The following is a 25583-nucleotide window of genomic DNA, read 5'->3' as shown; positions in this document are numbered from 1 at the left end:
CGTAGATGCATCCAAAAATTGCTTTTTGGCTTTTCTCACAGAGAACTGGAGCACGGGACACTCAGACTCACTCTTCATCCTCACTGTTTTTGATTGGTGGAAAAAAACACTGAATATTTCAGCTTGGGCAGATTCAGATGGTAGCCCTTCTAATGTCTGCGAGGGTCTTTAAAACACTTGTGATATGTGGAACCTTTGTTTGTCAGGATTAATGTGTTAATTAAGATATAAAGCTAAAAGAAAACAAGTCTTAAGATTTCAAAAAAGACTCATTTTGTGGTTTTCTTTGACTGTTATTCTGTTTTGACAAAAAAGTACCACTCTTTGCAATTTTAGGGTTAGGGTTAATTCCCATATCTACAAAACTCACCTCAGCTGATTGCTGATTTTCTTACAGATACAAGCACGTTTGTTTCCATAAGTAGTGCTTTTTGGTTTCGCCACACTTAGCACCTACTTCATTTGAGTCGAGCTTCTCATTAGTTATAGACGGTTGAAGAAAAAACCTAACCTTTCCTTATCTTTCCCTTGGCACTGCTTGATTTACCCTTTGTAGCTTTTTGTATTCAAGCCCACAATGTTTTACTCTGGGCTCCGTCAAGAGCCTCGAAATGTCAGATGAAGAAAAGTGATAAACACGTGTTACATGAAATCAAACACTTCATCTAAATCTAATTGGTAAGAAAGGAAAGCGGTGTTCCACGGGAATCTTTTAAACCATCCCAGCAGATAGATCTGGCTTTACTTCCAAGCACGCTCCGACCTTGACTATTTAGGCCAATAAAGATATTCGACAGCAGAGGATAAATAAAACTCAGGGTCTTTCTTCACTCCATCCATCCATCACCGTGATCTTGGAGGTGACAGGCTGAAGCGGAGAAATGTCGGCCATCGATTCCCTCTTTGAGTTACAAAGGGCAGGAGTGATGCGGAAAGGACAGCGACGAGAAAGGTTAGAGAAATGCCACGGAGCAGAGAAGAGGTACGGAATGCCGATTACGGGTTTACGCACGGAAAACTTAAGTGAGTGCCCACCTGAGTGTTTTGCTTGAACAGTGATAAAAAATGTTTTTTAAAAAAGCTTTGTAGCCCCCAGGCCACAAAGGAGTGATCGTGTGATTTAAAAAAAAAAAACAGCAATAAAAGACACGGCTCACTAATGGGAGGGGGGGAGAAACAGCCGTGCGTGACATTAAAAATGTCACAGAGCCGTGATCCTGCCAACAGCGCCAAGCTGGGCTGGTTTGTGCCCAACGGGAACGGGGAGTTTCTGGGCTGCTAATGAGAACAAAATCTTAAGAGCGCTGCTCTGTTGTGCATTGTGACCGTAAATGAGGGCACAAAGTGATCCAGCCCTCAGTGTGGCGAAGTGTCATTAACGCAGGGAGCAGCTGATGCCAAGCTGATGAGTAGAGCGCAGGTGGTGTCGCTGGAAGGGAGATCGCAAGGTCCAAAAATGGTTTTGGTCTTTTACAGCTAGTTTTTGAGGACTAAGGTTACATTATGTTTGTATGCGTTAGATTTAGGATTCTTAGATTACGAACACAGCACACTGTTTATTTCATTTGTTTGGATAATGTATTATATTAAAAAGTCTTAAAGTAGGTACTGGAAATTTTCCCCTTTCCAGTTTGTACATTCACATTAAAAGCCATTTTCTTGCCAACTTTTTTTCAGGCGCAAGAAAAAGTTGCACCTGAAAACTTTTTCCAGGTTTTTTTTTTCCAGGTTGCGCTTTGGGCTATTCAAGCCCGAAATGTCCACTGTCCATGGCAGTGGACATTTTGTACCAGCCATTCATCAAATCAGGAGGCTTTGTAACAACTTAAACTGCCAGTTATCCAAAATAGTTTGTTGTTTTTTTTAACATAATGCTGTAAGAAAATATGGTTGTGACTTTTAAAAGTACAACATCTACCAGAAAGAGGTTGCTTTGGTTTACATTGGTTTGATCAGGTATCATAATCTCATAATCAAGTGAAGATCCACGCTCCACATATCAAGTGTGCAATAAAAAGTCTTTGAAAAATAGCATGCAGTCAATGTTTGATTTAACTGGATTTTAATAATTACCTCTATAATTCATCAAAATGCTTAACTATAGTGAGATTTTATTTTGATACACTATGGCACCGAATTGGCAACTCGTCTGAATAAAATTGGGGTACTGACTAATTCAGTCCTCACTTTTTTATTTTTTTAAAATTTAGCCTCGGATTAGTTTTTGTAGTCCTTTTGATTTGGCGAGTTGTTTTCCAGGCCTTCTGGCATTCTGGCATTTCTTTTGCCTTTTTACTGTTTTTTCCACTCATTTAGTCCAGGCCACTTTAAGAGAATTCACTTTGTTATAGTTGTTGTTGAGTCGCTTAACTCTCGCCAGTGAGTCATTCAGACAGAAAGAAAAAAAAAAGCTTTTGAAAGTCGAGATAAGCGCTTTGTAACCAGCATTCTGTCAAAAGATGCAGTTTGCTCCAGTTTCTTTAATGGAATGTATGTAGATATATTTCAGAAACGACACAAATGTCAAAAAGCTGAAAACTTAGGGTAGGTTCTGCGTCGGCTCTTTGCAGGAATTTTTCCCCTTGTTTTTTTGACATTTGCTGTAGATGTTGTTTTTTTTCACCAACTTATTTGTATCTCTTGAGAAAACAAATTTCTTAAAAGTGTACTACATACTTCAAATACCTAATTTATGATCGTTCAGGGCAGCTAAGTTGGGAAGAAAGCATTTGAAAGCTGGTCGTGAACGACGCACAATCAGGTTTTCTCTGGCCGCCACCAGCTTCTGTTTTTCTCTGTTTTCTGAGGTCTGAACTGCAAATCCTGATTTTGACAGATTCCAATTTTACATTCTGAAGATTAATAAATGTGCAGCAGGTTCTTGGAAAGAGGAAGTAGTTTGAATCCAACAGGAACATACAAAAAGTACGAGATTTGTTACTATTCACGCGTCAGATCTCGGAGGTTTAGAACCATTTTTTAAATTTCGCCCCCCAGAAATTTCGGTTGATGCGTTCACATAGCAAAAATAACCCGAGTTCCTGATGCATTCAATGATGAGAGGAAAAAATATTACACACTTCCGTGCTTGACCAGCCAATAATCAATAAGGGCTGATCAAGGACAAACTGGCCATTCTGATCTCTGACCACTTGATCTGCGCTTCTCTAAAGTTAATTAATTAAAGTTAATCTAAAGTTAATAAAGCGTTACAAAAACCAGAGATCAGAATTTGCCGTTATTCTCATTGGTGCATCCCTGCGGATAATTGAATGGTATTTCCACTTTCCTCTACCCTCCCAAGTTAGTTATTTTGGTCCATTAGGATGCATTACAGTTTGGTTTCATGCTAATTTCCGTTTCTCGGCATTGACGTCTTTTTTTCTCTCCTGTCGTTTTGTGGTGTGTGTGTGGGTGTGTGTGTCCGTTTCGTGCCCACGTGTGCCCAGCAGTGCAACCCGGGTGACCTCCGAGTCCTGAGGAAGGGAATGACTCTGTACCACTCCGAGTCCCAGCTGTCCTCGCTGCCCCAGCGCCAGGAGGCCATGCACATGGTCAGTACCGGGAGAGACACACTAAGAGACACCGACACACACTTACCTGCTCAGACAGACGGTATAACAACAGGCTGTCACTGCCACACTGCCTTTTCTGTTCAAGTGCGCTTTAACTCCGGGGTTTCACTTTGTACGAAAATAAACTCAGACACGCCTAATTGTTGGGAGGAGGACACTGGTGCCTGCAAATGTGAAATCAAATCGGGTTAGCTTTAATTCAGTTTCCTGCAAACTCTTCAATTATGCCCCCGCAGGCAACCTTGCTCTGTGTTACTCATGAACTCCATCGGTGGGATGACAGGGGATGGGTCACAGTCACAAGACAAAGAGGCAATAAAAGGAACTTACCGGGAGCCTGAACCCCGTTCTCTTGATCCCATCTCCCGGTCCTTGAGCTTTTCTTTGCCTCCCCGGAGCCTGTTTGTTCTGAATCCCACTATGAAAGTACTAATCCTCTTCAATCCATCTCTACCTTTGACCCTGAGAGTGTCTGGGGAGGAAAGGCTTGGTAATTGTTTTTCTTAGTCCACTCGAAGGAAAGCCACTGCCCAGAGGACTGGATCTTTATGCGAGGCAAGGCAATTTTATTTGTATGGCATGATTTGTACACAATTCAAAGTGCTCTACAGGAGCATAAAGGAATGGGGTTAAGAAAATGTAATTAAAAATAAGAAATTCAGTAAAATACCAGTTAATAAGTGTATTTTAGCCTGTCCACTTGTAGATGTTTTCCAAATTGACACAGTGACTGTAAGTGGCGACAGAGAAAGATAATGTTGTACATTGCAAAGAAAATTAAAGTTTTTAAAAAATACCTTCTCTTTTTATGTTTTCGTTGAGAGATGGTGACAAAACTGGGTTTTGTCAAGATTTTCATCTCCATGATATTACAAAAATGGGGACAAAATGATGAGTTTGGGGCTGGCTTTAGCATCTTATATTGGCGATTAGCAGGTTAGCTTGGTTAGCATTACAAAAAAAAACTTGAATATACCTGTTGAGGCTCTATCTCTATAGACAGAGACTGATACCTCAAAAACATAAATCAAGCTACATCGTTGTTTTCCGTCCAACCTTCCTGTTATCTGTTACAAGTCTTGCTCTCTCTCAATCTTTTACAGCGTCAGTTAACCACAGACAAGTCTTAACATTTGGTAGAAAATATAATTTCTATTTTAGTAGCTTTTAACATTTCCGTGCTTCCTCTGAATAAATTTTTGAATGTGTTGATACTCTGAGCTAGAAGTGCCTGGTAATGATGCGTTCACAGACTTTAAATAATCCAACTTTTGAGTTTCCACTCCTCTGCTAGCCTTTCCGATCAAGCTGAAAACCAGCCAGTAGCCTCTTTCTCAACACATCTCTTATAAAACCTGTTGCAATTTACATTTGCAAAGCCTAACATCTAAAACAGTGCAAACTTGTGAATGTTTCTTTCAACATAAGCCAACATCACTACAGAAAAAAACAGGGGAGGTATAATTACATCCCATATTTAGCTGAAGTTTATCCATCCATGGAGTTTAATAAACAAAACCGGGACAGACGGGACATTGTGAATCCCTTTCACTCTTCATTTTACTGTATTTAGGCTTTTGTCTCATTCACACAGTTTCAGGTCAGTGAGTGTGAGTGAGTGAGGGCGGGAGGTTGTCAGACTAAAAGTGATTGGAGAGATGAGAAGGAAAGTGTGTGTGGGCGTGTGTGTGTGTGTGTTGGGGAGCGGTGGGGGTGAAATGGCCTGCATTCATGACTAACCCAAACACTTTTCCAGTCTGATCTGATTATGTGTTCTCAAACGCCACGCCTCCGATCTAACGCTGTTTGATTCGTCCCTCCCCTGTTTGCAAGGCCTGTTGACGCAGTCATTTCCCCAAATGACCGTTCATAAGAGCAGTAAGCACCGTCCGTCTTCTTCAGGACAGAATAAAGTGAAAATTGGATGCTTGTTTGAACCGACTTACGTGACTGGGCGATCTACCAAACGTGCAGGACGATGTAGCTTAGCTGTTTGAAACATCTAAAACATTCAGGACTTCTGGTTGAGAGCATTTAGAATATGTATTATGTATTTACCAAATAAAAATTCAACATTTTGTCTGTTTTTGTAGAATGTTCAGAACCACCCTTCCTGTTATCTGCCAAAATTGTCACGTTGTGGTCCCCATCTGATTCCTCCACGACTTTTAACTAACTTCAGATCAGATAAATTAAGACATAAAACGTGATCTTTTTCTGTGTGTTCTTATGAATCTGGGAGAATTTAACTAAAAATTTGCCTTAAGAAAAAAAGAAAAGATGCTTAGTGCCTAACCAGAGATAACGACCTTTATCTATGCAGAGAAAACAAATCGACCCCATTTTCCTCAATGCGTTTTTTTTTTTCTTCTTTCTAGTCTGAAACGATCCAAACAAGTATCCACCTTGTCCGACGTGGAATTCGCGGCTATTATTCGTTATCAGAATGAGTTCACAGAGGGAGCTGACAAACGCATCGCCATCCAGAGCCGGTGGAGCTGCGTCTGATGCTTCGGGCCCCGATGCCAGGTCACGCTGAATGCCGCCATTGTGCGTCCCTGAGAGCTCTGTGACCCCTAAACAGAGAGCCACTGTCTGGAGTTAGCCGTGGGGAAGTTGAGGGGGGGTGTGAGATGAGTAAAACAAACACCCCGGTCTTCTCCTTCCCGGCTCACCGCTCCCATCACAGCAGGTTAAATCACGCCGTTGCAGACCTGGGAACTGAATTGGGAAAAAAAAAAAAAAGCCGACAAGGGAGAGAGGTGATTTGAGTTGCAGTGAAAGGGATGACATTTTCGGTGCCGCAGTAAATGTGTCCCTTTTTTTTTTTTTTTTTGCCTCATACTGACCCAGGTGGAAAGAGGAGCGCGGTGAACCTTGTTTGTTTTGATTGATGCTCCTATACGAGGGAGTGCAGGGTTTAAATCTCCGAGTGACGCCGCGTGTTCAGGACGTAGACCCGCCGCTTGACCTCTGCAGCCGCTCTAGCTGTCGCCGTGTTTCGTTTACCGTGACAGCTTGACAACATGGATGTACGGTTGTTGCCTTTCTGCAGGGCACAAACCGTCTGCCAACAAGTGAGTCGTCTCCTGCCACCGGCTACCTGTCCTGTGTCCAGAAGCCCGAGGCGGTGGTGCACGCCATGAAGGTCGGTCACTTTTAACGCTGCAAAAACACAAAGTCTCACCAATTTGGTCTGCTCTAGTGCAAATACTAACCTGCAAGTAACTTTAAAAAAAAAGAAAAAGCACCAGTTTTATTGGCAGATTATTTCACTTACAACAAGACATTTTCCCAAGATATAAGTGAAATAATCTACCAGTGGAATTAGCACTTTTTCATCAAAATTAAGAAACTATTTACTTAAAAAAAAAAAAAAAGCTGAAAAGTTTCTCGTAAGCTAGTTTGGTCTTATTTCAAATGTACGAAGATATTTGCACTAGAAACTAGACCCCAGAAAATATCTAAGATTTTGAATTGAGAATGTAGTGATGGAGATGCCTCCTTATTCAAGTCACAATCTCACAAACCTTTGTTTTCATTAAAGCTGTTGGCCTCGGTAAAACCAGACCCTCTTCTGTCTCTCCGTTAGGTTCTAGAGGTCCACGAGAATTTGGACAGGCCGGCTCCCGAGGACTACGAGGACGATCTGAGTGAGAAAGAGAAGGCCATCGTGCGAGAGATGTGCAACGTAAGTTCAGTGTTGCTTTGTATCCGTCTGCAGAGAACAAGCCTTAAATCTCCTTTGTAGATTGAAACTGCAGGGATTTTCCCCCCAAAGAATTTAGAGTGGATTTGTCACTTTATCGCTGACCGTCTTAACCGCACCAGCCATGTTTAGTCTGCTTTAGTCAAACTCTAGCTGGTTTTCCTGGAAGGTTTGGTGGGAATGCATAATCAAACTCTGATGCGGATCAAAAAAGAGTGAACCCTGGTCCGCCTACAAACCCGGGTCTCGGATCGATTAGCAAAAGCTCGGAAAGTAGAAAGTGGACTATAGCGCAGGGTATTGTGGGTAAATGCAATCAAATCAAACGTGTGTGTCTAGCGCGAGCTGGAGAATTTATTATTTTTTTTATGGTGTTTTAACTACAACTGGTAAAATCGGACACCGCACCATTTTTGTTTACGTTTCACGACGAAGGGAGTTGCGCTCACGTTCCCTTCAGACGTTGTTCCCTTCAGTAGTTCTTGCTGCAGCGCCTCCAGAGGCGAGGATGTGAACAGCTTTTCCAATTAGTTTGGATCGTTTGACACAATGCAGCGAACGGACAGATGTTCCAATCGAACCGTGTCTACCGGACCATCAGTTGCAAAAACACCACTTTGAATGGTTAACCCTCCTCTTTGTCCTGGATAGAAATCTCTGGAAGTTTCTTTTAACCTAACCTCTCTGACCTGTTTGGATTTTTTTTTTCTTTTTCTATCAATCAATCAATCAATCAATCAATCAATCAATCAATCAATCAATCAATCAATCAATCAATCAATCAATCAATCCTCTGATTCAAAATACTTTTTTTTTTTTCTTTTTTAAATGAGATATGTGCAATGCAGTGGATCCTGTGTGCGTTTTACATGGATTCTCACAATTTCCACATTAGAAACAAAAACCCCCAACTCCACTTTAAGTGCAGAAAACATGGCCGATCGTTTGAACTAATGGGGCCAATTTAGCCCTGTCATCTCTCAGTTTTGACTTGCAGTTTTGACCCAGAATACATCATCATCATCATCATCATAATAATACACAGCACAGCTACAATCCTAACATCCCGAGCCGCCTTGTTTTGTCCCCTCTGTCCCCTTTCTTTTGTCTTCTCTGAAACGAAGCCATCAGTGGAAGCTCACAGTTGAGCTGTCAAATCAATTCCACTGTATCAGCAGGGAGAAGAGCTCTCTCCTCCAATCACACATTCTCCCAGTCGTCCTCTTTCTCTCTCTCTCTCTCTCTTTCTCTCTCTATATTGGAGCTGTAAAGGCCTTGTGCTGAATAAAAGGTGCAACGAGGAGAGAGAGAGAGAGAGCCTGGCTATCTGGGCCCTGCAGAGGTATGCAGCAGGCCAGGAATCTAACAGAGGGGGACCGGGGGGGACGCTACAATAGTGCTTTTGTAATAATATTACCGGGGGGAGGCCGCCGCCCCCACCTCGTTCACATAGCTGGAAGAGAGGAAAAGTAATTCAGCTGCTTCGCATGTACAGGTGCACTAATAAAAAGTGAATTTATTTCAGTAGTTCTATTCAGAAAAGTGGAACTTGACTTGAATTATTGAAATAAAAAAAGAACTTTCAGATGATAACCCTAATCTCCCGAGATGCACATCTGCGGGGAGGTGTGTGAAGTTTCCCTTAGTGTGTGAAGTCCTTCGAAGTTCTCTCTTTCTTCTCGATCACACTGCAAAAACACAAAATCTCACCGAGTATGTTTGGTCTAAGATGTCTTAGTACACTTTACATAAGGTAAAACTAACTTTCAATTAACATTTCAGCGAGATATAAGGACTGGTGTTAAGTTTTCATATTGATTAAAAAGTACTACTTCCACTGGCTGATTATTTCACTTACGATAAGATATTTTTTCTCATGTTACAAGTGGAGCTAGTATTTTTTTCATCAATATTAACGATTTATTCACCCAAATCAAGCTCCTCCATCTTTCTGAAAAGTCACTTGTAGGTTAGTTTCATCTTATTTCAGTGTGCTAGAAAACAGACCGGAATTACTTTTTTGCGTTTCTGAAGAGCGGGTTGACCCGGCCGCTCCCCTTCGCCTCTCAGCGTCTCGTCTCTGCTCTCCGTTTGTGCAGGTGGTGTGGCGGAAACTGGGCGACGCCGCCGGATCAAAGATGTCCATCAGGCAGCATCTCTCTGGGAACCAGTTCAAGGGCCCGCTGTAGCACCGACGACCCGACTCGCCTACATTCACCCGGGGGGGAGAGAGGGAGTCGCCACCGCATTAATCCTGCCAACACCACCCATCCCTCCGCGCTCCACCACTGCCAACGGAGAATCAGCTGCCCCCTCCCGCCCCTTGTAGAAAACGCCCTCTTTAGGACCGACTGAGTCGGCTACAGGATGGACTATGTAGTTTTGATATTTACATGTGCAGTGAAATTATTACACAACGTTTCTAACCAGTCGATGGTGAAGGCGACTACTGGCAGCTAGTTTGGCCACTTTCCGTCAGTCTCAAACACTCGCGCCGCTCTGTTAGCCTCTCTCGAGGGCATGGCGGCGCAACACGGTTTCAAGCACAGACGCGACAAAGCCGCAGGAGCCGAGGCCTCACCCCGCGTGCTACGGGGGCGCAAAAGTGCCACAATGCGACAAATAATTTGTCAAATAAATACTCCGAATTAGCGGTGGGCAAAATAGACTTAAAGTTTTATTTTTTGGTGTTACTGTTATGACAATTAAAGCTACTATATTTTCCATCTTTTTTTTTTTTTTTAGGTATGGTTGTGACTGTGTGTCACAGCAATCAGAGCCCCCACAGACACAAATAGTGCTCCTGAAAAACATTCCCACTTGTAATAAGCTACTTTAGTTTACCAGCTTAGTGATCTGTATCACTAAACTTGCTCCATTTTTGGAGCATTGGTATTTTTGAAATAAAATACCATTATTTTTATATTTGAAAATAATGGTATTTTCAAATATACTGATTCTTATGTTGAACAAACGGTGGAGAAAATGGTGAAGCTAACAATCTCAACAGTAATTACTGTTTTGGGTGATTTTTAAACATCATTAATTGGAATTTATGGTGACAACGCTAAATCACAATTCTTATCGTGATAGGAAATTTATCACCATAAATGGTAAACGATACGATAAATGCATAAAACTTCATCTACGGTAGATACATTTTAAAACAAACCTCAGTATTTACATAAATGATTCAATAGTTTATTAAATTAGTTATATAAATCGAACCCGTTTTGATATTTATTTATTTCACATTTGAGCAATGAAATTAATTCAAAATGTGCTGCGACACATAACACACGATCTGAAAAAAAAAAGTCAATTCAATTTTACCAGATGGTTTTCATATTTGTTTTTTTTTTTTTTATTATTATTATTATTACTTTGCTTTTTTAAAAAAATTATTTCAACATTTATGCAACTATAAATAAAAAATGTTTATTTCTTGTGTTTTCAATTCCATATTTATTTTACAACTTATTTTTAACAAATTTTGGCACTTTTGTTCCCGCAAGCAGCAGGGCTGAGAGGGCGACAGTGTGGCTGAATTTTTTGATAACTTTTAATAGTAACCCCTCTATAAATAAATGTAAAAAGAAAAGAAAAAAAAACTAACTCCTGTCACACGGACCTTTCCACACCCTACTGGTCAACGAGTATAATTAGGACTAGCATCCTGAGACGTTAAGTGAAACCCACTGTGATCTTTTGCTTGTGAGAGTCTATGAATCTAATTACGTCTAGGGGTCGCTGTTGACTTGTGTATAATGTGTATAAAACCATAGCACTACTTTGTGTTGATTTGACGTTTGTACACTACCGTGGCCACGTGATCAAACATTGTTTTTCTGTTTCGAAAGCACACTCACAGTCTGACCTTCAACCGGGTTTGCTTTTGGTATTAACCGTGTATTATTATTATTATTATTGTTATTGTTATTATTATCTTCTCCTTTTTTCCAGATCAACCTTTATAATACCTTCTCAATTGAACCTCTGAAAATGTACCGAGGCCATTCGGGTTCTTCAGATGATTTTATGACTTTGTGGGGAAAAAAAAAAAAGCTAAAAATTTTGGATGCTGTGTGCTTGTCAGACAATCATGTTCTCAGGTTGGGAGGGCGAGAGCTTTACCTTCACCCATCTCTGAGTCAGTGTGTGTGTGTGCGTGGGTGTGCGTGCGTGGGTGTGCGTGTGTGTGTGTGTGTGTGTGTGTGCGTCGGTGTGGGTGTGTGTGTGTGTGTGTGTGTGAATGAAGACCGGATGGTTTTCTTGCGGCTGTAGCATCTGGTTGCAACACGATGCATTTTCTGAATCCATGCAGGAGCTTTTACCAACTGCAATAAGATTTTTGAAGGTCTAACCGTAGGTGCGCTACGATTTTTTATTTTAAGGAAATTGCTCAATTAGATTCTTTCTGTTCTGGATTCAGCAGGTGCACAATTTCTTTCTACCTTTACCTTTTCGACCTTAGAATATGAGAAGTACATGTATGTCTTCCCTTCGATGTCTTTACACCACGAAACTTTGTAAAAATGAGTATTTCTTGATGTCAATATGAGCAGTTCATCAGCGTATTTATTGCCAGGTTTAACATAGAGGTTGGGGGAGCAAACGGGTTCATGAATTGATTCTTTCTGATCGATCTGTAAGTTTTATCCGACGGATGTGACATACTGACGGAACGGGCTCTCTGGTGATATTTGTTCCAATTCCGTCACCGACCTTTCTATCCCTAAAACGGTAAAAGAAAAGCAATCAAAGTATTCATTTTAAAGTGTCCTTTTTTTCTAGGAACTGCTTTAAAGCCATGGTACAATTTTGAATACTTAAAACAAAACAAAAAAAGAAAAAAAAAGTGGCGTTTAGTTTGAAATTTGCCACATTTTCCTTGATTATGTTTCGATTTGGTACCCAACTACGTTTTATTATTATTATTATTGTTGTTTTAAACTTTTCTCTTTAATGCTCCTTTTTACACCTGTATGCTAAAACCCACAATCCAAATCTCTAGGATTTCCGATCCAAACGTGAATCTTGTAGCAACTAGCATGACTGTAACTGTTTCTCTTGAATTTCACTGATAAAAAAAAAAGAAATAAAAATAATCAGCAATTTTCAGGTGAAATGTACATGAATTAGGCCACTTTTAGAAAACTCTGGGAAAAAAATAAACAAGTTGCTTCATGATGCTGTCGAGTGTTGTCTTTATTTGAAGAGAACGATTCCTCCCCAACATAGGGTGACCAAGAACGCCCTCTGCTGGTAAGCAATTATCCTGCAGTTCATTAGCATAAATGTTGCATTAGCCAATTACGTCACAACACCGCTTTGCACTTTAGCTTCTTTGCTTAGGGAAGTTTAAACACGGCGTCAGAATGAGGAAGACTCACTAAATTAGACAGTAAAAATTACATAAGGTGATTATTGTCGAATTCAGCTGGGTCCACATTTATTATAATCAACATTAAAATATTTAAATAGACGCAACAAAAATCTAGTTCCAAAGGTTCCAGTGATATAAATGTCGCATTTTTTATAATCTTCTATAATAACAAGAACAGCATTACTAATACTAATTTTAAACGAAGACGTTGTCTCTACAAAAGAAACCTGTCTGAAATGGACTTTGTTGCCGTCAATAAGCAAATAAAAAAACATTCTTAAACATTCACTAATGTTTAAGAATTGCTGACTAAATTAATTAGTATCTGTTTTTGGTCCTTTAAGTTTATATATATATATATATATATATATATATATATATATATATATATATAATGACTAACAAGAGCAATCAGAATCATATATATGTATAAATGTCTAAATATTGATAACATTTTTTGTTTTCACATCTTTTATATCTGCGCAACTACGCCCCCTGCTGTGCCATAGAGGCATTGAGTTTGGTATTTTTCCCATGTTTATATCGTCACCTTCCCTAAAAATAATGGCCTAAAGTGAATTTTATTTATTTATTTAAATTACTTTTGGGCAAAAACATTACTTTTTTGGAAGGTGACGATATATTTGAAGCCAATTATTGTAAAAAAGACCCATAATAATTTCTCTAAAGAATTCCCGTTTTAGGTCAGTTACCGTACTTGAAGCATTCCTATTTGCTAATTTTCAAGATAACGACTTTTTTTTAAATTTTATTATCACTTTCTAGTTTCAAGGATTAATGTTGTGTTCACTTCTGACAGGTATACACCATGAATTTCTCCCATCGATGCCTTCTCTGTCCAGTCTTTTCCTTATTGTTAAATAATAAACAATAGCTTTTACAGAACCTAGTGAAGCCGGTCGTTGTTTAGGTGCCTTTCTGGACTTGTGAACACTTACACTAATTTTGGTAGGCCTTCATTTCTGTTTTTACAGTTTGGAGCTAATGTCTGTGGTTTGCTGGAGCTACAAAGACTAAAAATTAAAAATTTGCTTTGTAACAGTTTCCACTTCTATAAATTTCACTGAGTTAGTGTGTTTTTGAATTCTCTTATGACGTGTTGCATTTTGAGACATTTCAGCCTTTTGTCTAAGTTTTGTGTGATTTCTTGATTCTACCCGTCAGGCAGTGTATAGGATTAGGAACAGCTTTTGAAATGTATCTAGTAATTTATTTAATTCATGCTTTGACAGCAGAAGGATGTTTCCACTTTTTTTTTTTTTTGCTCAATAAATGAAAAAAAAAAATAATCGTGTGAAACATTAGTTTATTTATCTGTGTCTGATATCAAAGTTCTAGATGTGCCCCCCCAAAAAATGCAAAAATGGAAGAAATAAGAAAATATTTGTCATGCTGTTTGTCTTGTTATCCTTCCTTTCACCACCAGAGGGCAACAAAGTCTGTCTGTTCAGTCACAGTGGCACTCTCGGTCCAGGCCCGGTTCTAGCCATTTGGGCCAACTGAGGCGCCCTCGCCTCAAATGTTTTGTTGTCCTCACCCTCCAGTGTTTATCTATGAGCTTCTCTTTAACTGACAGAGAATGTAATAATTAAATGTGGCTACAAAGAGGAAACAAAGTACAATACAAGAGGGAGGATAACATTGAACATATTTTAATCTAAATGTCACTGATTCCAGATCATAACCAGCTGATATTTTACAGAAGACGCTCAGTCATATCCGATTAATCATGGAAGACATTAGGACTTCATCCAGAGGTGTATCCACAGGAGGGCCAGTCTGGGCCATGGGGGACCCCTAAAGTTGCGGCCTCTCTTCGTCCTACCGTGTGCTCTCTGTGTGGGGCGGGGGCTCCGGGCGTGGCCTCCTGTCGTCCTGCTGGGCCTCCATCTGCTGTGGAGGTGCTTAGGTCCTCCGATTGATGGCAAGACAATGAGTTTATGACACGTGTGGCGGTGAGTGACAGAGGGTCCCATCCCAGCCGGGCCTCCACGACGACGACTAACCTCCCATTTGTAGTCGGCTCTGTGCCAGGGCTAATGGGAGGAGTGATCCTCCTGCAGTCGAATGGGACTTGTAGTTTACAGCTGGATGGTAATTTAGGACAAGGAGCTAATCTCTCTGGCTTCTGTCCTGAGAGTCTTTGTGAAGGAAGCAGTGTTCTGTTCAGACTTCTTGCTGAAAACTGGATGATAAAAACTGGAGTTTCACATCTGAGCAACAATGCTGCTGTACCTTTGGACATTTTGAAAGGTTTATCGCAGTTTATTTTTACATGTTTGACCTGGACAGTCAACCTATTGTTTTGGTCAGTTTCAGTTCATCTTACATTGGCTGTCCTACTGCTAAGTGCACTGACTGAACCAGTCGAAGTTGTGTTGTTTTTACATGTTTTACCAAGCTTGTGAAGCGATCAGTGAATTAGCTGTAGTGGTGCAGAGTTACTGAATCAATATGTAATGCAGCACATTTATGTCTGTGTTTTAAAAAAGAAAGTAAAGCAAATGTAAAGTCAATTCAGGACTTTTTCTGTATCAGATCTGTACTAAATCTCAGATATCTGTATCGGTGAAAAAAGTGGACAAGTGCATCGCCATTAAAGAGCAATTTTTTCCTAAATTTGTTTAGTGCTTGTGTAACAAGAACATTTTACAAATCCCACAAAACAAGGACAAAATGTGAAAATAAAACTTTTAATAGTCGCAGAACTGTTTGCAACGCGAAACCAGCATTTTTGAAGTTATGCCAAAACAAAAACAGATTATGAGCCGACAAACTCCAAAAGACTCAACTACTGCGTTTTCCCCAAGACTGGACACAATGTGACAGAACAAAGTGAGAAACAGAGCGCAAAAACAAATGCAACTGGGAAACATTAGGAGGCAAAATACATGATTTCAATGATAAGAAGCCTAAAACAAAACCAAATAAACTGAAACATGTCACTACGATGTTTGACACACTTTGGGAGGAAAACAGGGTGCTGCTGTTCCTCAGTACATTCTCAGTGAAGGACTCAATACGTAGCTTCCTGTAGATATCAAAATCTTTCCAAAACAAAAAAAATACTTCCCAGAAATATTTCTCCTGGTTTTCCAAACAATGGTGCCCAGACCTGACTTGTCATTTCCAGTTTATTTCCAACCACCTCAGCTGCTTGTCTGAAGCCGCACTGAACAGAGACCAGTCACTTCTTTTAGTTTGTGACAGGAAAACTTTGTGGTTCAGTCTCCAATCAGCAGCAATGTGTTTGTAAATTCATCTCATCCACCCGCCGCGGTTGAGGGGCATTCCAGGTGGAGGAGGAAGGGGCACTTGGGACTGTCCTGGAGGCACGGGGGGAGGAGGAGGGTACCCGGCAGGGGGAAGCGTGATCCCTGGCGGCGGCACGTGGCCTGGGGGCATGCGGGGAGGCGGTGGCGGAGGGTAGCTGTTGTAGCCCGGCGGAGGGTAGGCCGGGGCCAAACTTGGTGGTGGGTAACTGGATGGAGGAGGCGGAGGACCTGGAGGAGGCGCCGCGGCCGGTTGGTAGACGTGCGGGTGATACGGCGGGATGGGTGGCGGGTAGCTGGGCGGCATGGGGGTGTAGGGCGGGCCTTCTGTCTTCATCATGGACTGCAGGCTCTGGTAGCCCTCCCCAGACATGTAGGAGCTGGTGGTGGACATCAGGTAGTTGGAGGGCGGGGGCGGAGGAGGGCGATGAGGCAAGGGTGGGGGCTGGTGTGGGGGCGGGGCGTGTGGAGGCGGAGGAGCAGCTTCGTTTCCTGGTTCCGCCTCTGCAGGAGGGGCTGGGTGGGGAAACAGGGAAAAGCAGAAAAATAACTAACAGGACTGAAACGATTAATCGGATTAATCACAATTAATCAGTTGTTGAAATAATCAACTAATTTAGAAATCGATTAATCGTTAACAGACTCCGATAAAGGCAATTTGCTCACTGAGAGAAGTAAAGTAGTCAAAAACTGTACAAAAAATTTATGAATTTTGCATTTAACCCAGAACTCCTCAAATAGCAGTTTTCGATTTGCCTGGTTCAAATTCTCCAGGTGTTCACATGTCGATGTAAAGCGTTCGCAAAAGGAATATGTTGTTGCACTTTAGGCAATAAAATGTTTATTTTCTTATTTAAAAAAGGAATTGAACTATTTATTTGCATCTATTAATGCATTTCTAATATCGTACAAAAAGGCTCAAGTCTTCAGAACGGGCCAATTTTTTATCCGAGTAATTGTCAGAATCACTAAAGTAATCTTTAGTTGCAGCCCTAATTAAAAGCAGTCACCATCTCAGCGGTGGAGGATGCATCCCCCCTGCCCCTCCCTGCCCTCTCCACCCACCAACATAATCCCAAACAACCTCCCTGTTCCCAGACAGGAACGCACAGCGGGACCAAGATCAGCCAACGCCGCCGCGCAGGAGGTCTCATTACCCGGCTGAAGCTCTCAGAGAGCTCCGGGTGAGCGTGGGAGCATGTGGTTTGCGTTTTGTCCAGGCGAAAGGTGATTACAGAAGCAGGCTAACAATTTTGGACTGCTCCGGGAGCCCGAACTGGCCGCAGGGGAACTGGCGGCTCATAAAGCAGGTCTGTTTACAGGCACAAGCAAACAAACAGACAGCAGGGCTTTCCTGGATGCCAGCGTGTCCCCAAGTTCAACTCCATGCCCTGAAACCCAGATGAAGAGCATGACTCAGGCGGTGGCCATGGTTACCTGGGGGAGGCTGGGATGTAGGCAGGGGGGGCATGGGGCTCTCCAGTCGCGGGATCTTTGACCCGGCTTGTTCTGCAAAAAATGTCAGAGAGAGTTACGAGAGTTATCAATATGTGATTTTTGGTTTAATAAAGTTAAACAAGAACGAATGACTTGAATACTGTCGAATTAAAACAGCAAAGTATACTGCATCTCATTGGGATTTCATGTGATATACTGACATAAAACTGTGCACAAATTTTTCTGTTGCTTTTTCCTTTTTTTTTTTGCAAATTAAATTTGAAAAGGGTAGCAGGCAAGTACTGACCCAAAAATCAAATCCAGTGTAAGCACTGGACCCTTTGGGATATACGCACAACTATGGACAGACAACTAACAAACACACGTCTACCGGGACACAGTGTTCCTACAGAGAAACAAGATGGTGGCTGCATCATGCTGTGGGGATTCTATTCTTCAGCAGCTTGTCAAGAGTTTAATGGAGCTAAATGCAGGTCAACCCAAGAAGAAAAACTGTTAGGGTCTGCAAAGCATTTCAGACTGGGGCGGAGGTTCACCTTCCAAGCAGAATGAGCCGAAACATGAAGTCATAGCAACAATAAAGTGGTTTAGATCAGAGTGAAATCATGTGTTAGAATGGACCAGTCAAAGTCCAGACAAGGGCTACTACTCAAAGTTATTTTTTTACCCCCCAAAACAACGCTAGTTTATTTTATTTTATTTACAAAATTGCTCTTGTTTTTTTTTTGTGTCACTTCCAGCATAAAGAAAAATGAATACATAAATTGGCTTTTATGCATATGCAAATAAAAAAAGTTGAAGCATTTAGACAAAAACAGGTCTCAGCTCCAAAGGAAAAACAACTTTCAGCTACATATTTTAGTTGAAATATAATGAGAAATGTTACTTTATTAAAATAACTAGTATTTATTAATTGACTAAGTTGAAGTTCTCTCATTTTTTCCCAGATGCAGGCAGCCAGTGATAGGTGCTGAACCTGGCTGACTTAAAGACACACACACACACACATACTGGATTGAGGGGACTCTGTGCACACACACTGCACTTTGGGGGAAAACAAACTGCTGTAACTTTTGCTAAGCAAAAAAAAAAAAAAGAAATAAAAATTGTGTTGACTAACTATATTTATAACAATGTCATTATGTTAATTAATGATGGCAGTCCAAACGTAAATATAATTAGCAAGACCTGAAAACTGATGCTGACGGTTGTTTTCACCCAATCTGAAAGAGCTTGAGTCATTTTACAACGAAGAATTCATGTGGAAAGCTGGATTTAGTGTTTATAGGGACAGATGGTCCTACAAATCTAATAAACAAGGTATTATTGTCCTCCCTCTTAACATTTATGGACTTTATACTTTTGTGTTTGTAGGTGTAATTTCACAAAATTACAAAAAAAAAACCAAAAATAAAATTGAACTGCGACATATAAAAAGCAGAATACCTGGAGGTTTGGGTTCATCCTTTGGAGGAGTCTGGGACAAAAACAGACACAAGGCTGAGATTAGCAGAAGTCATTTCTTCATATTTTTTAAGTCTTCTCTTCTCTGTTAGCTTGCTTACATGCGAGCGTTTGAGTTGGCGTGCCGGGCTGCCGACCTGAGGAGAGGCCTTCTTGGGCGGTGGAGGCGGCGGGTTGGAGGCCGGGGGCTGCCCCTGTGGGACTGGGGGAAGAGAGGTGGGGGTAGCTGGCGCCCGCTCTTTCTCCTGGATCTGCTGAGGGATGGGCTTGTTTCCCTGGGAGTACAGATCCAGGATCTGGTGGCAGATGTCTGCAAGATGGAGGGATTGTGACGGATGGATGAGAAGCGTCCGAGAGGTGAGGGAGGAAAGCTGAAGGAAGGAGGGGAGCACCTTCCAGAAGCTCGACGGGGACATCCTGGACGAACTGCTCCCACCAGCGGCGGGACGACTGCTTGGCCGTCCACTCCTGGATGTCGAACTTACACAGGCGGCCGGCCAGGTACATCACAGCCACGGCGATGATTTCTGGCTCCCACTGCAGAGACAGCATGGTGCAAAGGCTGGAGGGAACACACACACACACACGCACGCACACACAACAAGGGTCAAGTCTGTCAATATTATCAGGAAAATCCTCAAAATAATGATTTATATGATGGAATATTTGGACTGGACTAATAAAATAAATAAAGAAATAAAAGTCATAATATTTTAAGAATAAAGTTGAAATAATACCAGCATAAAGTCATAAGAATATGAGAATAAAGTTATAGTATTACGAGAATAAAGTTGCAATAACACAAAAACAAAGACGTATTATGAGAATAAAGTTACATTATTACAAGAATAATTTGTATAAGAATAAAGTTGAAATAATACAAAAAAAGTCATAATAATACTACGAGAATAAAGTCAAAAGAATGAGAAAAAAGTTATAATATTGAAAATAAAGTCAGTATACAAAGTTATAGTATAACAGGAATAAGTCGTATGAGAATAAAGTTGAAATAACAAGAATAAAGTTGTAATAATACGAGAATAAAGTCAATATTTCAAGAATAAAATCATAATATTAATAAATTCGTAAAGTTATGAATTTAGTCTTTCAATTTAGCAGCTTTATTCTAAAAATATTATGACTATTTTCGCAGGTTGAAGAAGAACCTTCAGTTAACTAGAGTAAAAACAGGCCAGAGTGTGCTCACCTGTCGTTGACAAAGGTCCAAGCCATCTGTAATACCTTGCAGACTTTATTCTTCTCCCCTGCAATACAACAGCAGAATGTCAGTCTGTTCCTGACTGAATCCATGTCCCAGACTTTACTTTTCATCAGCGGTTGAAACGTTTGAACTTTCTTCCCCCCCCCCCTTTACCTTTAAGCTGCTTGACGTAGCGCAGCAGGAACATGTAGGGATGCTCCACCTGCAGGTCAAACTTGATTGTCTGGAGTAAAATCCTCTCCAGAACCATCACCTCCTCCTGTTACAACCAGAAGGTTCATTTAAGGCACAGTTCTCTCAACAATGGACATTTGATGCCGTTTTACAGCACAAATAGACAGATTGATCTCATTTTCCCTGAAAACACACATTGTAAAAGATATTTATGAGGGAAAATTACATCTCTAAGTTACTTCTGCTCCATAAGGTTAAACTCTGGGGCTGTGATGTCACAACAAACAGGTGGCTGACAAGAGATTGCAGGATAGTTACAATCTTCATTTTATTATTAACAAAGAAGTGAAAGTACGTCCAGAGTTTTGCGCTCGGCCTTCACGACCGACTGATTAGGCGTTTGCTGCATCCAGTTTAGACATAAGCGGTTCTTTCTCCCTGACCCAGAAAAAGGAGAAAGAAAGTGCTGCGAGAGACACTTAATGAGCATTTTAATAGTTTATTAAGGACTCTGGACTCCATTGTAACATCTGGAGTTAAAACAAACTTGGACGGGTCAAGCCTGGATATTTCTGCCCTGAAAACACACTCTTCACAAACTCAGTTGGAGTTTTATGAAGCATTTCTTTTTGTGAAAAAGACAAAAAGCTTCCTTTTGTTTGTTTTTTTTTAGTTTTTTAGAGAGCTAATGACTCAGATTTGCCAGAGGATATTTATTTCTATAATCTTTCCCTCAGAACTAGAACCTCATTTCCTTAAATTAGCGTAAAGTAATAACAACAGCTATGATGTTGGATAATGTTGAAGGCATAAAAAAAACAAACAAAATAACCCAGATATTTATTTGAGGGAAACTATTTCTGCTGTCTTGTTTCCATTTATGTAAACAAATAAAATGCAAAAATGTTATAAGAATATTTCAAGCTGATGTAGATTTAAAAAACTGACATGTTGAAGGTGGGAAATAATATCAAGTGGAGTTTATTTGTACTTCAGAGCAAACATGAAAAGGAGAAATGTAAATAAATACAATTATTATGTGCAGTTCTTTATGTAACTGCACCCTGAAGAATCCTACTGTGAATGGGTGTGTATTGTAAGAGGCATGCAGTTACCTAAAACAAGTAATACATATTTTTATCATCATCACTTCTATTGTTATCCCATTAGCACCAGTCAGTATTGTGATAACATTTGAAGGTCATATCACAAACCCCTAAATCCAAGCATTTTATTTTTATTTATTTTTTGTTCCTGGTGTCTCAAAGATTGGACACGAGACAATAATCAAATTTGTAGACCTTTCTGAGCTGAATGTGTTCAGAAAAAGGTCAGCGGTAAACTGAAACAAATGAAAACGTCACCTTTGGATCATCGCCGAACTGAGCAAACTGCACATCGTTCAGTAAGCTCCGCGCCGTCTTGATGATGTCTTTGCACTTCTTTGGGGTCTCCTCGACTTTTCCAGCCAGGAAAAGACAACAAGCTCCAGTCACCTGTGGGACAAAATAAATAAATAAATAAATAAATAAATAAATAAATAAATAAATAAATAAAAGTCCCAGCATTCATTTCCCTAAGTTTAGTTTGCTTTCGGACATCGGGGAAAAGACCGAGGATGATCAGAAACTGGGACTCACGTATCTGGGAAACTGTTTGAAGGAGTGGAACATGTAGAAGCGATGGAAATATATGATGCCGGTGGCCAGAGTGTCATAGTGTCTGCCAACAGTCAAGGAGTCTCGCACACAACGACTTCTGATTAGCATGGTTACCATAATCACAACATTTAACACAACATTACTCTATGAAAAACATATTTAGGCTTCTCAGCAAAGCATTTAACCAACACTCATGATCAACTAAAACAAGCTCAAGAATTTCCATTTGTGTGATTTATCCCTTTTGTTTCTTTCCTCTCTTTCTACCAAAGACTGGATGACAAACGTTTTCAGTCTGGTGCTCTGGGTTTCAACCAGCCCTTTTTTTCTTTAAGGGTTGTGTTGTTTACAGATACTTCATAATTTACTTTTATTTGTTGTTTCTATTGTTTTGTTCATTCGTTTTGAATAGTTAAAATGTCTTCCAGTTCCAGTGTTAAATGTTTATTAGAATTCCAAGTTTATTGATCTTGGAGAATATGTTCTTGCATTATTATGCCATTGCCAATATATTAGTTGAGAAATGTCTCAAAACAACAATATTATCATTTATCGCAATAACTAGGACCATTTATCATCAAGTAAAACTTGATATCGTGACAGGCCAAGTCAATTTGTACAGCTTATCTGTTCGGTGTTTGTTTATTGCACTACTTTACCTAAAATATCTAAATCTAACGTGACAGAGATACAAGATAAAGTTTTTTCCTGGTATAAACGGATCAAGGATACAGGCCGAGGCGGGTTCCCACGTCGAATATGAAGCGGGCTCCCTCCCTCCTATACCGAGCCTCCGTACCCGGGTCAAGGCCCTCGGACTGAGACGGGGTGTGGGCTAGGTCCTTCTTGTCCCAGTACCAGCATGGCTTGATGTGGTCCAGAGTGGCTTGGCCGCTCAAGTTCTCCTTGGGTTCCTTCATTGTCTGAGGGGAAGAGGTGGATGGACCTGCTGCACTGGACTGCGGAGAATCAGAGGGAGCGGGGGGAACAACCAAAAAACAATAATTACTTGCTTGCTTTCAGAGAACAGCCCTACCAGTAAGAATCAGCATTTTATGTGAGCCCCGAATTCTTTAAAAGTACAACTTGTGCTAAAAGTTGCTTTGTTTAGTTCATTTTTTGATTTTAATATTTGGTCTGTGGAAATAGACGCATCCTGTATAAAGCATGTGGGAGATTTATTTTCCATGTTCACCATAAACAACCCAAACAGAACCGGTGAGGAAGTGTGAAATTATCCAAATTATACATAAAAAAAAGCCACAGAAATGCTTAACCCAACAAAGAAAACTTTAAACTACACATTTTATTGATCTACTGGGCATGGCTGGGAAGGAGAGTCTGGCGGTATTGTAGCTCATTAGCTGGTTGGGAAATCCTAGGATTGGCTAATTAATAGCTTTAAAATATAATTTCTCCAAATAGTAGTGAGAGCTTGTTTTTCACACCACGACAGTCAAGTTTTGTTGAAAAAAATATATATTCCCAAATTCTCAGACATCCATGTAAGCAAGAACTAGCCTTTCTTCTTTCAGCCAGCTGACCACCTGTGCGCAGTAAGAGGCAGAAGAACCACATTATTCCATCCACTACACATCTGGGGATAACTAGTTCATCCTGCACGTATTTAAACATAGAAGTTGTTTAAATATAATCTCAAAGTAGACCTAATGTTATTCATTTAGACATATATGATCTCCGTTTCTCCACTGTATTAGAGAGCAAACTGTGTGGCTAAGTTTAACCAAACGTGTTTCAACAACAACAAAAAAGAATAGAAAATAAGAACAATAATTGTATTTATTTAGCATAGTAATGTCTTAACTGCTGTATAGTTTATATAGAGAGCAACAGCGTAGCCTGGTTTACTATGAACGTGTAAAATATAGGATTTAGCTTATTAGCATAATAAAGTCACGAGCTACTACCTAACATTTACTATAAATATGCCTGAAATGTTCAAAACTACGCTTCATAATGTGCAAAAAAATGCATTTGACAGAAAATAAAATGGGTGAGTTTGTAAAATAAAAATATACAACACAGAGAAAGACAAGAAGTGTGAATTAGGCTGGTTAATCTGTTCGCTAGCATTGGGTTAGCATGTTAGCCCGAGCTAATGCTAAAGGCATATCAGCCTGTCAAAAGTGTCACAATTCTCGCTGTTCGTCGCTTATTTTTTCCATCTAATGAGCCGCGACGCTTACCTTTATCATGTATGCGTCGGGATAAACCACATACAAAAGACGACAGTTTGAATAATCCGCAGTTATTCACAGTTTATTAACCAACAAATGAGCAACCAAAAATCCCCATTGTAACAAGGACGACACCGTTTTCCGGTACGTCACTATCTCCTTGACTACGTCATTACGCAGGAGATAAGATACACGTGCGCCATGGAAAAATACATTTCGGGTTAAAAAAAAATATTTTTCCGAAAGTGAAGTGCCTAATTTAACCAGTGAACTCTCTGTTATAAGATTATAAGAATCGTTTTTTTAGACCATCCAAGTTGTGAGAATAAGGAGGCTGTTGTTTCGAATACTATCCACTAGAGGGAGACAAATATTGACTCTACTGTTTTAATTGTCTACAAAAGCAGTCCAGCAATCATAATTCACTACAGAGTTCAAAATTTATTCATTTATTGTCTACCTCTCACCCTCATAATTTCAGGAGTTTCTTAATCAAATGTGAAACGTTGCAGTTAATAGTTTTAGTATTTTACTCATTTATGGAAAAGAGTAGACTATGGAAGAAAATGCCTAATAAAGAGAGATTTTTAAAGTCATTGCTGTCGTACTAGCCTAGATCTGTGGTTCTATACTTCCATAACAATATAAAATTATTTGAAATTTGTTACAATAATATCTCAGATAAATAGGTAATTTTTACTGTTGCAGTTTGCAGCAGTAAAATGTTTTAGTTTGGTAAATAATAATGGGTAAAAGATCGCCTAGAAATGCTCTAAAAGGAGAAAGACAACAGTTGTCTGGCTTTGTGCTGGTGATATCTTTCCCCAATCAATGGTATTTGTCATTAATTAGTCAGCTGTGTCAGTTATGAGGCAAATACTGCACACATTTAATGCAATTTAATACACAACTGATGTTTACCTTCCACACATGCCATTGTTAAAAACAAATCCTCTTTAAAATCTGCACACACTGCAAAAGAAGGGGAAGATGAGACTAAAAAGGGATGTTTTTGCAAATGTGGAGGGAAGCCAGCTCCGCACATCACCTTGAAAACACTGTGACACATGGTAGCATCATGCTGTGGGGTTGCTTTTTTTTACCAACAGGAATATGGACGCCAATCAAAGCTGATAGACGCATGCTACACTGATCAGTAATTCTTCCAGTTTGCGGACTGTATTGTTGAGTCGAGTACTCTCTTGTGTCGGTCCATTAATCCCAGCGAGAGATGTCCAAGTTTGATGTGACTGTATGTGAGAAAGTTGAAGGCGATCCGAATAATCATCAAAACATTGTGAGAGGCATTTGCCCTGCGAGGCGGAAATAATCCCTAATATCTCCTTTGGATGTTTACAGTGACTACCTGCAGGTGGGCCCGCTCAGCCTGTGTCGCAAGAGCCGACCACGAGCAACATCCCGTGCCCCCTTCGCTCCCCTCGC

General features: G+C 40.4%; 2 protein-coding genes across 6 annotated transcripts in view; one reads left to right on the top strand and one right to left on the bottom strand.

Annotated features, from left to right (window-relative positions):
* ccdc85cb (coiled-coil domain containing 85C, b) overlaps positions 1–9939 on the top strand; it is a 49648-nt gene extending 39709 nt beyond the window's left edge. For 2 of the 4 annotated variants that reach the window (XM_032585251.1, XM_032585253.1), the window contains 4 exons: positions 3453–3554; positions 6631–6723; positions 7168–7266; positions 9384–9939. In XM_032585251.1, coding sequence (XP_032441142.1) covers positions 3453–3554; positions 6631–6723; positions 7168–7266; positions 9384–9473 — 384 coding nt within the window. In that variant the 3' untranslated portion in view covers positions 9474–9939. Of the gene's footprint in view, positions 1–3449; positions 3555–6630; positions 6724–7167; positions 7267–9383 lie in introns of all 4 variants that reach the window. The other 2 variants (XM_032585250.1, XM_032585252.1) reach the window with 1 other exon arrangement.
* A 5426-nt stretch (positions 9940–15365) lies between these two features.
* Positions 15366–24301, bottom strand: ccnk (cyclin K). Of its 2 annotated transcripts, none has more exons than XM_032585833.1 (11): positions 24150–24301; positions 22675–22901; positions 21922–22003; positions 21646–21777; positions 20261–20366; positions 20093–20150; positions 19278–19447; positions 19023–19195; positions 18868–18898; positions 17401–17472; positions 15366–16479 (listed from the first exon to the last, which is right to left on the bottom strand). In XM_032585833.1, exons 1-11 carry the CDS (start codon positions 24156–24158, stop codon positions 15950–15952), a joined length of 1590 nt encoding a protein of 529 aa, XP_032441724.1. In that variant the 5' UTR covers positions 24159–24301; the 3' UTR covers positions 15366–15949. The 2 variants fall into 2 exon arrangements, with proteins under 2 accessions (XP_032441724.1, XP_032441723.1); XM_032585832.1 differs by having other exon boundaries at positions 18987–19195; positions 24150–24300.
* Positions 24302–25583: the final 1282 nt, after the last annotated feature.

The sequence above is a fragment of the Xiphophorus hellerii genome, chromosome 15 (assembly GCF_003331165.1).
Source record: "Xiphophorus hellerii strain 12219 chromosome 15, Xiphophorus_hellerii-4.1, whole genome shotgun sequence".
In the NCBI taxonomy this organism is placed as follows: domain Eukaryota; kingdom Metazoa; phylum Chordata; class Actinopteri; order Cyprinodontiformes; family Poeciliidae; genus Xiphophorus; species Xiphophorus hellerii.
This window is presented reverse-complemented; position numbering and strand designations above follow the sequence as displayed.